The sequence below is a fragment of the Mya arenaria genome, chromosome 7, assembly GCF_026914265.1.
Source record: "Mya arenaria isolate MELC-2E11 chromosome 7, ASM2691426v1".
NCBI classification, from domain to species: domain Eukaryota; kingdom Metazoa; phylum Mollusca; class Bivalvia; order Myida; family Myidae; genus Mya; species Mya arenaria.
Window position 1 is genome coordinate 64,560,418 of NC_069128.1, and position 15,692 is coordinate 64,576,109.

The 15,692-nt window shown below is 34.0% G+C and overlaps 1 protein-coding gene across 1 annotated transcript; it reads right to left on the bottom strand.

Annotated features, from left to right (window-relative positions):
• Positions 1-959: 959 nt before the first annotated feature.
• On the bottom strand, positions 960-15,386 carry LOC128240357 (fumarylacetoacetase-like). The gene is made up of 10 exons (XM_052956976.1): positions 15,260-15,386; positions 12,360-12,470; positions 11,719-11,840; positions 10,644-10,784; positions 9,946-10,043; positions 9,550-9,702; positions 8,651-8,857; positions 8,157-8,305; positions 4,974-5,091; positions 960-3,966 (listed from the first exon to the last, which is right to left on the bottom strand). The coding sequence occupies exons 1-10, from the start codon at positions 15,371-15,373 to the stop codon at positions 3,890-3,892; spliced, it is 1,290 nt and encodes a 429-aa protein (XP_052812936.1). The 5' UTR covers positions 15,374-15,386; the 3' UTR covers positions 960-3,889.
• Positions 15,387-15,692: the final 306 nt, after the last annotated feature.

Here is a 15,692-nt window from a genome sequence, read left to right on the forward strand (position 1 = left end):
TCCAGAGATGCTGGCTGTAATTGGTTGTTGATAATGCCCCAAGATGCTGGCTGTAATTAGTTTTTGATAATACCCAGGGATTCTGGTTTTACTTGGTTGTTGATAATGCCCAGAGATGCTGGCTGTACTTTGTTGTTGATAATGCCCAGGGATTCTGGTTTTACTTGGTTGTTGATAATGCCCAGGGATTCTGGCTGTACTTGGTTGTTGATAATGCCCAGAGATGCTGGCTGTACTTGAGTGTTGATAATGCCCAGAGATGCTGGCTGTACTTGGGTGTTGATAATGCCCAGGGATTCTGGCTGTACTTAGTTGTTGATAATGCCCAGGGATTTTGGCTGTACTTAGTTGTTGATAATGCCCAGGGATTCTGGCTTTACTTGAGTGTTGATAATGCCCAGGGATTCTGGCTGTACTTGGTTGTTGATAATGCCCAGGGATTCTGGCTGTACTTGGTTGTTGATAATGCCCAGGGATTTTGGCTGTACTTGGTTGTTGATAATGCCCAGGGATTCTGGCTTTACTTGGTTGTTGATAATGCCCAGGGATTTTGGCTGTACTTAGTTGTTGATAATGCCCAGGGATTCTGGCTGTACTTAGTTGTTGATAATGCCCAGGGATTCTGGCTTTACTTGGTTGTTGATAATGCCCAGGGATTCTGGCTGTACTTGAGTGTTGATAATGCCCAGGGATTCTGGCTTTACTTGGTTGTTGATAATGCCCAGGGATTCTGGCTGTACTTAGTTGTTGATAATGCCCAGGGATTCTGGCTTTACTTGGTTGTTGATAATGCCCAGGGATTCTGGCTGTACTTGGTTGTTGATAATGCCCAGGGATTCTGGCTTTACTTAGTTGTCGATAATGCTCAGGGATTATGGTTTTTGTTTATGTGATAAATGTTGACTCTTATGATAATATTCTTACGGTATAGATGCATTCAAGTCAAACATAAAACATAATTTTGTTCCGCTTTTTAAATTTTATTTACTGTTATACACTAACATGCAAAATATAAAATACATATATGAGATTCTCAAAATATGGAATGTTTGAAAACAAGTAAAAAAGTTGAGAGACGTTATCAGAGTATTGTTTTTTAAGTCAAATTTTCATTACTTTTTGAGCATATTGTCTAGGAAAACATTTTGATATTAAACCAAACTTGTATAAAAAAATATATTAAAATTTGACAATTTATTATAAACATTAAACAAATTTTTTTTTTATAAAAAAGAGTGCTGCCATGCAAATGCCAATGCTTGTCTGATTGTATTTCAGTAGAAAAAAGGCATAACTCAACAATTATTGAAGTCAGAGTTATGGACCTTGTTAGGCATTTACGTAATGGCTGTAGCAAAATGTGTACCAAGTTTCATTTGAATGTTTTGAATAGTGTTTGAGTTACAGCCAATGTTTAAGCTTTTGCACTTTGATGAAGACACCAACACGAAAGCATAGGAAACCAAGGCTATGACAATAACTTGACTGTTTTTTTTCTCAAAATACAATCAAGCTAAAAAGCACTTAAGTTTAAACTTATGATTGAGCAAATGTAATTTAATATCACTAACCTTGAATAAGGCACTAGAGTGGTTATTACAATGTACATACAAACAATCACTACACAAACATTACATCTATGAATCCAAGACACATTGTTATCAAACTTCATGAAATTTGGCATAAAGGTTAGGTCACCCTGATATCACAGTGGTAATAACAGAAAATGCATCTACTTTTAAACATACTTGTGTTATAAAAAATAGAGACATTATATATTTCTGATGCTTGAATATAACTCTTGTAGTAAGGTTTGGTGTGACACCATAATTGCATAAGCGTTGAAAATGTGCATGCTAAGCTTCAACAGTGACCTTTTATGTACTCAGCACTGTAAATAATCAAATTAGTGTTTATCACAATCGTTGTTAAACATAAAAAAATTTTTAACTGAATAACAAAAAATGATGAATACCATTTTATTTTTTAAATAAATTGTGTATTAGATGACCACTTTTATTATATCTTTTTTATAAAATACAGATAATATGTAAGTAAGGCAGCAGTGTCACTGCCACAAAAATGCAGAAATACTATAGTACATCAGGCGCCGTATTCAATAACCAAATTAGATCAATCTTGATTGGACTGTAAAATTAATTGACCAATAAACTGAATAGAATCACTGAAGCATGTCTAAGCATAAGGATAAGAACTATATTGAATAGCGCCCCTGGTTAATATATTATAGCAAAATCATATAACCTTAACATAAAGCAAGGCACAAGTTATTCACACCTTATTCATGATTTGTAAGAATGTGATGCTAACCCCTTCCATACGCAAACTTAAAATATGTGCATCACGTCTCTGGCAAAACGTGTATCAAGTTTTATTTGAATATCTTTATATATTTTTTTAGTTGAAGCCAAGGTTCAAGTTTTTGCACTATGCTTTCGACACCACCAACACAAAGGCTATGATAATACCTTGACATTTATTCTTCTAAAAACATTTAAGCTAAAGATGAAAATGGGTATTGTAGTCAGTTTAGTTATTTTTTCCATATATTTTATCCATGATTTATCCATTTTTTAGAAAAGAAATGCACTAAAAACGAAATTATAATTCATGTGTAATTAAATTTGAATAGTACACCAAAGTCATTTACACATTCATATATGTATGAATGACTATATCCATTATAATAAGTACTATAAGCTCAAAAATACAAAATAAATATTGATAAAATATCTTAAATAAATGTTTAATTACTTAATAAGTTTGTTTGTATGACTAGTTAGTTTATAATTTCAATACTGCAAACTCCTTACAATATATCTATGTAAAACTGCTAAAATAATTAAGCCTGACCCTGATTTCTTCGAACTACTTAAGCCTATCATACTTAAGTAGCTTATTTTGTTAAGCAGATTTTCGTGATAATTAGACAGATAACTTCAATTAACAAAAGAAACACTTCCAATTTAGTAAATATTTCACAATTAACAATATTCTACTTAAACATGTTTCATGATTAAAATTTAATTAATAACCATCTTTGTTATAACACAACTATTAAAATCTTAATCATTTTGTATAAAAAGTTAACACCATATTGAAAAACAACAACAATAAGAACACTTCTACAGTGAGAGACAACAGCTGTCTTGAACTAAAATGATAACATTACCGCCATTGATTATGTTATAAAACAAATACCCTCAAATGGTGCAAACAGTTTTCAGTTTCAATGGTCATGATTTATGTATAAGTGTCTGAAATAAATACTGGTTAAACCAAGCTGTTTTCTCAATCTGAGGGTGTATTTATAAAGAATTTTAGTGACAATTTTCAAGTTTATGGTAAATTGCCTTTTTTTAAAGTTATATTCAAAGATAACTAACAACGCTTGTACACCAAAAATATGAAAATAAGTAAGAAAAAAGGTCTGAACAATATGACGCATGCATATAAAACATTTGATGAAAAGTAAAGTGTACATGACTGTAATTCAAATAATTGATGTCAAAAATTATGAAATTTTCATTAAGTTGAATATCTTCACTAAGATGCATTATGAAAACCGCCCAACAAATACATGAGAATAATCATCATAATTAGTAAATCTTTCTCACTAATGTCAACATAATGTCCAAGTTACCAAAAAAAAGTTCCTAATTTTTATAGTAACTACCGGTATTAATAACTAACTAACAAATGCAAAATGATTAAATGACTCTCATTAGCAGTAAAATGAACTTCAAACTTTTAGTGAACATGTGGGAAATGATATTTATTTTGTTCAGGATGCACAGAATGATTTTTTGCAATAAATTTGTCTAATTTTGATTCTTGAAACACGATCATCTATATGTCGAAGCACTTTTCACATAGGCAGAGCGGGGAGAACTTTTCCGACACACGTACCAAACCCAACCTTGTACCCGTTCCCATTGCAAAAACCTGCAAAGTTAAAAACATTTACTCAAACTAAAATGCTCTTTCAGTACATGTATTTGCTTATCAATAAGGCTATTTTAAAGTGACACTCTAAGTCTTATTCAAAATCAATACATACACATGTGAAACAAACCTAAATTTTGAGTGATTCACCCTCAACTTCTCACTAAATAATGCATTTATGGAAAATTTAATTACTATTAACAATATTATAACAGTATATTCAATAGCTAAAGACACAAAAATATTAAATGATTGGTGAATGCTAAAAGATTTACTGCAATTTTCTTTGGTCTCATAAGGTAGAAATACCCTGTTTTCTGCACATTTCTTTTAAATTAAACATGGTATCCTTCATAAGAACCATTGTTTTTGACATTTGTTCATCCTTTCAGATATATTAAAACAATATTATTAAATCTGTTAAATCTTATTTGGGAGTAATAGCGCATCTTTAAATTTACTTTTAGCTCTATCATAAGGCTAGAAGGTTTTCAGACTTCAGAATAAAATAAAAACCATTAATTAACTTCTTATATTGCTTAATAATTAAAATAACAAACTTTATGATAAGTATATAATTATATAAGTATACATATTTAAGAAAATATCATAAACAGGGAGGATTTAAATACTATATAAGACTATATATCACAGGCCATACTAGGTTATTTCACACTAAAATTAGGTTAAGTTTCCAACTGTAGTTTCTAGTCAACAAAAGTATTGAATATATCAGAGTCACATGAGTATTCTCCCTTTATTTTAGAAATTAGTGCATTTGATATTTTATCAATGTATGTATGTAGGTATGTATTTCTTATGACCTTGCAGTCAAGGGTAACCTGAGCTATACCCTAGCTCTTTTTCGAAGAGACCCTTTGGTCGTGCTCAGTGTAAAGCACCGATACAAGGGGTACAAATCACTAATAAATTGATAATCCATCAATCAATTATCAATCAATCAATCAATCAATCGCCCACTGATAAACGCTATTGTGATTGCCCACCTGTCATTATGACTTCATCTCCATCTTTCAGGAACTTCCTGGTGACCCCGTTTTCCAGCTCAATAGTCTTGGTTCCCTTCCAACACAGCTCCAACATGCTGCCAAATGAGTCTTCCATCTGAAAACATAGAGCATGAAGAAATGTTTTAATATTTTCACATCAAGAAAAACACTTTAAATAAACATCATTACTGTAGTTGGTGTTCAAAAACATTCTATCCTTGCTACAGTTATCAGTTCAGATAATAATATTGGCTGGTGCCAATGTTAAGGTCATTTGAGAAAGAATTGCAAGTCAGACAATGTGCTTTACATGTCCATACTGTCTAAATGGCAACATATGTACTAAGTTTTATTTAAATGTTTTGAATATTTTTTAGCTATCGTCACGGTTAAATATTTTGCATGCCGGCAACAAGGCAAAGTTTTTATTACAACTCTACATTTGCCCTCAAACATACATGCCATATCCCCCGGAGGGGGGGAAAATCCCCCGAAATTTTGACCCATCCAAAGGTCTCCCGGAGGGGGATGAATATCCCCAGAGGGGAATGAATATCCCCCGGAATAAAAAAAAAAGTGTGTTTAAAATTACGCAAATTTATTACAGGGTTCAATTATATTAGCCTGTTTACAGTTATTATGCCCTTCCTGTCCTGAAGCTTAATTGGATTATCAACTGATGGTGTCTTTCAATAACACCTATTGGGTGACACTTAATAAATCAGCAGGGCACATTTCATGCATTGTTTTGATTGAAACTGTCAGAATTTGCGAAAGAAATGTCAATTAGACTGGTCAGATAAAAGGTCGATTTTCATTGGTTTAACTATAATTTTTATCCAATCAGAGAGGGTGAAACAAATTAAAAAGTTCTTCAAAACATGTGTCATTGTCATCAAAAGGATTAATAATTTAAAGGTGACAGTAAATTATTCGGTAAAGAAAAGGATTAAAATAACTAATAGACAATGCTGTTCTTTGTTATGCCTCACTAATATGTTTACATACATGACATTGACCTTCATCGCAAATTTCGGAAAATAACAGAACCTCAGAAGAGAAACTGAAAGTAGACAATTGAATGAAATGACTAGTATTTATTTATTATGGTGGTGATGTTTTTATTTTTTGATGAATATCAAAAGGAGATATATATATGTTAATGAACTCCAATTTTAGAGGAAGGTAAGCCCATTAAATTGTCTCTGAAACATATTTTTCTATGAAGTATTGTATTTTGCAAGTGAGTTCTTTTATTATGCAATATGGCTGTGTCTCATAGAAATATAGTTGAAGTGCTGAAAAAAGGGGTAAACAAGGTAAATTGGCATATGCGCCATGCCCATAGCGCTACATGGCGATGATGATAATCCCCTGGTATGTGACCCCAAATCCCCTTGAATTCTGGACAAATTCCCTTGGGACCTTTCAAACATATGGCCATTTGTTCTTTTCGTACTTGCATCTTAAAATACTTTGAAATTAAGCCAAATTAGATCCAGGGTTCGAATTTAGACTCGCATACTCGCAAAATGCGAGCCACATTTGAAAATTGCGAGTGACTTTTATTCAAGCTCGCAAAATTCTGCGAGTGGCTTTTTCTTGACCACAAAATGTTAAAAGGAAAGTAGAATAAACATGAAATTAACTCCGCTACGTAGTCGAGTTTAAACAGCCTATAAGTGGCATGTTTACACTACCAGTATAAAGAAGACAGTATGGAGTCACGCTCTAGTAAGTTTTCAAAAATAGAACAAATACGGAAAAGGCCGAGTTTTATCTCGAATCTTTCCGGGATGCTCCGAGGCGTGCAGTATACAAAGTGAATACGAATGACGTAATCACCTAGCTCAATCATTGGCTAAATTTAGCGCATCCGCGCACTATATATGTAAACCCCATCATCCTTTGAATATATTTTCGCCCAGCTGTCAAAATGAATAGACTTCGTCGATCGATATATTTCATGGTCCAAAGTATCCACGCTACATTTACTGTTGCTTTTTTTATTTCAAATTTATAATGTTATTGATTTTAATACTTACAGACTTAATGAAATCTGTAGCGTGCTTGTCGAATGGGTATTTAAAATTACCCGATGGCGAGGGTAAATATACAAAGTGAACAATGTCAAATTATTGGACAGCTTTGTTATCAAAAAGCTGCCAGCATCAGATGAGTCTTTCCCTACCCCCCAAATAGAATAAGCCATAAACAAGTTCTAGTAGTCGAGTCATTGATACTTTTTAATATTCATAATATGTCTTAGGTGTAAATTTCTACTTTAATTAGACAATATTATAAGGGAATAAAGCAAATAATAAAATTGCAAGTTGATTTTTCATTTTGCGAGTTGCCTCAAAATGCACTCGCAAAATTTTGCGAGTGCTCCTCAAAGTTAAATTCGAACCCTGAGATCTGCTAAAAAATCCCCCTGAATACTACCAAAATCCCCCTGAATTTTCAGCCTTTCTGAACAAATCCCCCTGAATGGTCTGCCGAAAATATGGCATGTATGCCTCAAAATAGACAAGTCTAAAAAGTTATGCTCTGGACAAGAAAAAAGTATTAAAGGCCATAACTCTGTAATTAGCAAAAATAGAGTTATGGTTCTTGTGCACTGCACTTCCTCTCATTGTGCTTTACCATTGTAAGAAGTTTCAATAAATTCCATCTAGTAGTTTGCAAGTTCATGTCTGAAAAAAAAAATTGACAGCAAAAAACAAATAAAGGGCAATAACTCAGTAATTAGCTATAGTAGAGTTATGGTTCTTGAACACTGCACTTCCTCTCATTGTGCTTTACCATTGTATGAAGTTCCAATGAATTCCATCTAGTACTTTTCAAGTTATACTCCAGACAAAAAATAGTAACAAAGGGCAATAACTCAGTATTAAGCAAGAATACAGTTATGGTTATTAAACACTGCACTTCCTCTCATTATGCTCTACCATTGTATGAAGTTTAATCCAATTCCATCCAGTATTTTTTAAGTTATGCTCCGGACAAGGTAAATTGCAACGGACAGACCGACAAACCGACCGACCACAGGGTGACTCCAATATACCCCCTTCAAACTTCGTTTGTCGGGGGTATAATAACGGGGAGATTTTATTTAGACTTTATGGATACCGGTAAGTGTTTTGTCACCATGGTTGAGTATTACAACTCAAAACCTACCTCTCCTGATATGGTACCAGAGCCCATGAGGTCCCCAGGGTTGATATTACATCCAGTCACTGTATGGTGAGCCAGCTGCTGTTTCATGGTCCAGTACATGTTGGAGAAATTGCTACGACAAATCGTGGCAGGAGAAGACAGGCCATCACCTGTAGCAGAATTTATTTGACATTTCTTGCAGTAAATCAAAAGCACTCATGAAACCATTTTTAATAAAATCAATATATCCAACTTGGTTGACTATTTATGCCCACAAATGCTGTCCACAAGTTCATAATTGAATCATAAATACTCAAGTAATTGTCTGAAGTTCTGAACAATACTTCAAACTACTATATTTTACATAAAGGACAACTCTGGAGTTATAAAAATGATAAATACTAAAGATACACGAGATTTTGCTGACAATCTCACAGACACCACCATCATTGCCAAAAGTAATAAATCTATAATATGTCACGCTTTTCCGACAACATAAAAAGTATTTCACTTACACATAATAGCCACCTCTAATGAGATATCAAAGTTATAATCGTCCTCATGTGTAAGGTAGGGCAGTGGTTTGGGATCCTGGGGCATGTTTTTCGTGACAAACGGCTTCAAGGCATCCATGGTAACAACCCATGGTGAAACTGTGGTTCCGAAGTTCTTGCCAAGAAATGGGCCAAGTGGAACATACTCCCATTTCTGAATATCCCGGGCTGCGGATAAAAAGTAATATTTCAATAATAAAAGTAGATAAGAACATGTAAAAAAAATCTTTCAATACAAACTGAAGACATGCTCAGGGCTATTCCAGTAAAACATAAAACCCCCGGGGGGAAGGCAATTATTTTAATAGTATTATGGGTGGGTGTCTTTTTTCGCTAATTTGGACCCCAACTGGGAAAATTTGCTTCCGTAGGGGGTCGGCATAATTTTACCTGACCAATTATTCATGAGCACCATGCCAAATATTTGGTTCTCCAATCATTACAAATATATATATATATAAATACAGTGGTCGAAATTAGCACAAGCCCGCAAGCCCTGTACTGGTAAAATGTCTTCCGGGCTTGCTCAAATTCTGCATTTTATATAGCAGGGCTCGTTCAAAAATTTGATGCCAAGCAATAGTATAAGAATTTGGGCTTGTTCATCCAAAAGTCTAATTTCGATGACTGTATATACATGACATAAATAGTATATAAATAGTATAATATATAGTTAGTCAGTAAATAGTAACAAATTGTGAAATCATGTCAATATAGACCTGTCTGATCATAAGGGCCATGCCAAATATTTAGTTATCCATTCATTACAAATATATATATATATATATATATATAAATATATGACATAATTTCTATAAATAGTAATAAATTGTGACATCATGTCCATTGTTCATTAATACCTGACCAATCATTCATGAGCACCATGCCAAATATATGGTCCTCCACTTTATCCATAGGGATTGGTTCCCCTAGCTTCGTGGCTGGCCCCGTTAAGAAGGCCATCTCAAGCTCAAAATCAAACAGTTTACAAGCGGTAAACACTGGTGGCTGTGCTGAAAAATTGAACAGATATCCTTTTTATTTTTTAATATTTTAAACGGTATCCAAATATTTACCCAAATAAAATGGATTACCCTGTCATTTGGATCAATCCTAGTGCATTATCTAGTGTAAAATATGGTATGTCTGACTGTGCATTTTATCTATTTTAGTAGATTATTTAGCCTAAATTGGTAATAAAGCAGAAATTGCAATTATAAAACAAACAGAAATTTAAGTTCATGGAGATATCTTACTTTCGTCTGGTCGTGTCTGACCGTTGGGGCGTCTAATTGGTGTCCCAGAAACCACCACAGACGAGGCTCGACCATGATAACCAACTGGGATATGTGTCCTGGAATAGAAGTTTATAGAGGCTGTGAAACGGTTCTTGTACATGTTTGTGTGAATGTTCAGCATTTTGAGTGCTACATCTTTCATGAATATGTACACATTTATTAAAGTGTGTAATTGGTTTCCAAGATAAACGTTAACTGGTTGACTTATATCACGAAGGTATGCACAGTTTAAACAATAATGACATCATCAAAATTATGTCTACATTTGAGAAGAAAGCTTTAGCAAAAAACTTTTATCAATATTTCAAATACAGTCGATACCCATTGGCTCGATATGTGGACATGCCAAAATACTTTGAGAATATCAAGCCAAATGGGAATGTTTACAAAGAGTGGAATAAAATCGGTCGTGCCAACAAGGAAATTGAGATAGTGGTATTGAGCAAATGGGTTTCGACTTTAGTGTCATGAATTTTAAACCAATGTGGAATAAGCTAAAAAAGATCATGCTAAATTTAAACAATATACAGTCCCTTAAGGCTTGTTCCAACTTTTAAAATCTAAGCATTGCTGTAAGGTCAGAAGTTGGGCTTGGTTATTCAACAGTTTAATTTCCATATTTAGCACGAGTCTATTTAAGTCTGAAATCTAATTACCAGTTCGGCATCAAAGCATTATCTTTTCCCCGAAACATCACACCGACGTTGAATGCATGGTTTTTGGATGAGTAGAAGTCTGTATAATCCCCAATCCTGGCCGGCACATGCATTGTGGCAGAGGACTGTGGTACAATGGCTCTGAAATAGGGGAAAATCCTTCATACAAATACACTGCAACATATTAAAGATGAAGGTCTTGTTTAGTGAAACATTTTAATTGCAAAAATATAAGCTAAATCTTAAAGACAGCTATTCACTGACACTCAATTATGCAAATGAAAGTTGTTTTCCTGGCAAGAACACAGCACTCAGATGAGCCCTGTGATGTTTTGAGTCATTAGTTATAGTAAGAGTAGTATTTAACCTTGAACAATTTCTCTCTGGTTGTAATATATTGCTCCTTTGCTGCAAAAACAGTTATGGACCTACAAAATGTTGGCTATTTTAGTTAGACCACTGCATGATAGTGGATTATAGAAAAAACTTTTAGTGGTCAAAGTAAAATGCTTTTTTGGTTTGCTCAAACCGTGGGTTTTATATAGCAGGGCTTATTGACAGTTTTTACGCCAAGCACTTTTGTAAGAATTAAGGTTTGTTTAGTCTTTTTGGATGACTCTGGATTTAAATATTCATCTGGCTTAATGGGAAATGCTATACATTTGCATTTACATAACTAATTTAGACATTAACTACCATCCTTAATAAAGGCAACAATGCTTAAATGCACCCTACATGTATAAACCTATTAAATCACAAACTAGTACTTGAAAAAAAGGAAGTGCTCAAGTTTAAAGAAAATCGAAAAATAATAACAAAAATATAAAGTTTTACCCTCTATAGCCCATTTCTATTTTTAGAATGGAAATGAAACATCAACTGTACAAATTTGTATATCTAAAAGTATATCATGGTGATCTTTGCCATGACAACGAAAACACCCTTTTTCTGTTGTATGGGTAGAATATGGGCAATTTTTGTTACTGATTATTGTTTATGGGGCATCCATATTCTGTCACGTAGGTATCTAGTTTGTTAATTTTTTAAAATATGCTTGGCTGGCTTTCAGTAACACCTTTCCCTGAGTGAAGCGTTATCCCGCAGTGTCGGTGTGTCAGCTGATAACAAGTTCTGTATGGTCTGTCTAGCCTCGCTCCATGCTGCACGCCCCAACCCCATAAAGGCATTCAACGCTGACTGAAAAAATACTTAAATAATTATTACAATAAATTTAAGTTATAAACAGAGGAGAAATTAGATCAGTCATTCATTTTGAACCATTTGTAAAATTCCTTTCCTCTTATCTTCTTGGCCAAATCATATTGTTTCAATGTCACTATACATTCAGAATTGCTGCATTCTCAATGGGGGAAAACTGTTTGGCATCAGTTACATACGCCGGATATTGGCTTTAAAAAGTGGCATGTGTAATAACTTAATACTTCATAAGCTTTACACACATTTAATGATTTATTTCTAACAAGCACCACAGTACAACTGAATACATTTAGACAATGAAACCATACATAATATTAACCTATAGTCTAAAAAAAATGTATTAACTTAAGATTTCGTAAGCTTTACACAAATTTATTCTCGACATTCATTCTCGACAAGCATTAAATACATTTAGACAATTGATGCAAACTATAGGTAATATTAACCTATAGTCTATTTCACATTACTACAGCATGGGAAAGAAATTGCTGTGCCTACCTCAGCAAAGACATTCTGCTGGTTCCTCAGAACTGGACCCTCAAACAGTGACTTGACAACACCAAGATCCAGAATCTGGTCTCCAATGGCAACACCTATACGTTGTTGGGGCTGTGAAATAAAAATAATTTGACTATGTCAGTTATAGAAATTAAGACCAGTACCTGCAAGCAAGTCAGGCTAGTTGATTAAGAATTTTAAATAGCTTGAATGGAATACCACAAACCTGATTTTAGAAATTTGTATTTAATTCGCTTGTACATAAATATTCATTGAATTATATATATATATATGTAATATATAATAAAGTTAAGGGTAACCTCATTTTTCTTAAAGCGTTAATAAGGCGTATAGCCATAAAACATCAATTTTCAAATGTAACTATGAAAAACTGCAACCTCATTTCTGATCTTTTGTCAGCAGTCTTATATCACTGGTTTCCAGACATTTACGCAAAATTTGGCTCATTGCAAAAAAAAAAAACAGAAGTTGTAAATCTGCAGCTTTAAAGAGTTGGAAATTGTTCTATGTTATTGTTGTTATTAGGACAGTGTATTTTGGAACTTTTTTTGGCAAATCTGTTTTTAAAACATTTTGAGATGAATGGGGTTGCATTCAGAATTCAGTTGAAAAACTGAACCTGTAAATGCTGATGGCCTGGTATCATTTTCATGCATTGATATGATACAGCAGGGGATTCAATATGCAAACATGCAAACCATCCATTCTCTAAACAAATGTTCTTCCTCTATGTTATTGTTCCCAGTAAGGCGTGAGATTTTAAAAACACACTGGTTTCAACTTTTTAAATTTGGCTTTCCCCCCATATTTATAAAATTTCTAAAAGTCATTGTTTCTTATTTATTGCCCAAAACTATGGGTTGGCAGCTTGGTATATGTTTTTGTTGTTGTTGCAGTAAAGTTGTTTCCTAAAATCATATTCATACTGAAAAAAAGTGTTGTGTTTTGGTTATGTACCAGTCAATTGTAACCCAGTCTTCCCCAAATGTGCCGGTTCGCCAGACATATCCGGCAAATTTTGTACGGGTCCGACAGGTCTTCCGAAAATGATGGTCTGGATGACCGACATATTTTTTAGATGACTAAATAGTGAAAAGGTACCTGAAAGCGATAGTCAATCCCATACTGATATTAATGTCACATAACATCGCCAAAAGTCGGCCATTTCCAATATGCAATCATGATGTTGATTGCCAGGGATCAGGTACAATCAAAACTGTCAGCACTCCATATACTTCGTCTGCAGTAAAAATGGCGGCGGTTGGTGGAATAACCAGAAGACCGAAAAACCAGAAAGCACCTTAATGGCAGCTGTGTTTAAATATTTTTTGCGATACCAAGTGTGTTTATTTTTACTAAACAACATATTGTCCATGTAGTGTTTATATGTTGTTGTTTTTTGTGAATTAAAACAGGAAAGCATTAAAAACAGTTGTCATTCATTTTTTTACATATACGTATGATATGTAATGACGTATTTGTTCGGACAGGCAAATCTTTTTTCAGACAGGCAAAAAACTTCTGAAGTGCTGGTCTGGCAGACAGGCAGAATTTTTACAATTTCGGGAAGACTGGTTACCACAGCCCCCCAGGTTTGGGGAAAAGGGGGGACTGACTTTCGGTCCAGCAAAGCCCGGGTAAAATCCCTGTCCTGCTGGTAAAATCCCTGCCAAATGCCCCCGCACCCCAGGGATCCTAGGTAAGGCCAATTCCCCGCTATTTTTTTGCACGAGGACAAAACCACTGCATTCGGCCACATGGAAGTTAAAAAAAGGGCCATTTCCCCTGCTTTCCCCGGTATAGCCCCAGACCTGGGGAGCCGTGGTTACAATTGACTGGTGCATTACTAAGGGTAATATGCCATATCCCCCGGCGGGAGGAAAAATCCCCCAGAATTTCGATCCATCCCCCGGAAAATCTTTTTTTTTTATTTTTTTTTTATTTTTTTTTAGAAATTTTACATCAGGCAATAATGACAAAGTGAAACCACAGTATGTGAGTGGAACTGAATGTAAAGAAACAACTCCACAAGGGTGAAATGCCAAAAGGAAACTTTTACAACAAGTGATCAATTAATTTGTAATAATTATCAAAGGCAAAGAAATATTACTATTTTGGAAGGAAGAAATATTATATATTTATATTATACTATATATTTATTCTATTCTCTTATTGTCTAAATGTCATCAAAGCTGATAAAATTAAGCACAATTTTTTTAAAAGACTCTGGAGGAAGGTAAATTTAATTTAATTGTCTTGAAAACATATTTTTCCAATGACATACTTTGTTCTGCAAGAGCATTACAGTATGACAGTATCCCCCTGAATACAACCAAAATCCCCCTGAATTTTCAGCCTTTTGAACAAATCCGCCTAAATGGTCTCCAGAAAATATGGCATGTATGCATTCACATAAATTATCATTATCATACAAGAAACAACTGAAAAATAACCCCATATGAAGCTAAAAATAGCGGTAATTTTTTTTGTCTGCTTGCAAAACAACAATCAATCTAAGGCTCTGATGCAAAACATAAGGGTAGGACGGGAAAGAGAAACAAACAGGGATGGATAAAAAATTTAGTATAATATAACCAAAGAGGTGTGTCCTTGATGCTATGTTTTGATTGGCTGAACTTTTTTGTTGACCTTGACAAACAGTTGGTTCAAGGCATTAACACCTAGACTTCAACGATAGTGATTATTCTAGTATCATAAACTGAGAAATATACAAAGAAATGCATAATTAAAAGAGTGCACCAGTGAAAAAATCAATTCCCTTGCAAACGATTCATTTATCACACAATTTCGCGATGACAAGAAGCATCGCTTTTTCAACAGCTTTTTAAGCGACAAAATCAAATGACAGTTCTACTTACATTATCAGCCGTGGAAAATACACCATAAGGAAGATTTTGAATGGGAAAATGACTTTCAGGGCTGACGGGAATGAAGGACATCTTGTCAAAATTTGAGCTTTCAGAATTATTCATCTTACGCAGACCAGCTTTGCATAAAGTTTATACGGAAGTTTCGAATTTAGGTTACACTACACAATATCTTATAAGTTGTCAACTCCATGCAACGGTTACTTTTCTTGTAACACGTAAAAGACATTTTCTTGTATGGATCTTGTTTTTGGTGTTTAAGGTGTAGAAAATGTAAGTGAAGAAAATTATAATTTAGTTTTAAATGTCTGAAAATAATTTCATAAAGATATTTTGACAGTTCAGTAATGCGCGTCGTCTTGTTTATCGACTGTGTCATTATTTGAACAATCCATGTTTTGTCTGCAGATTGCCCTAGCTTATG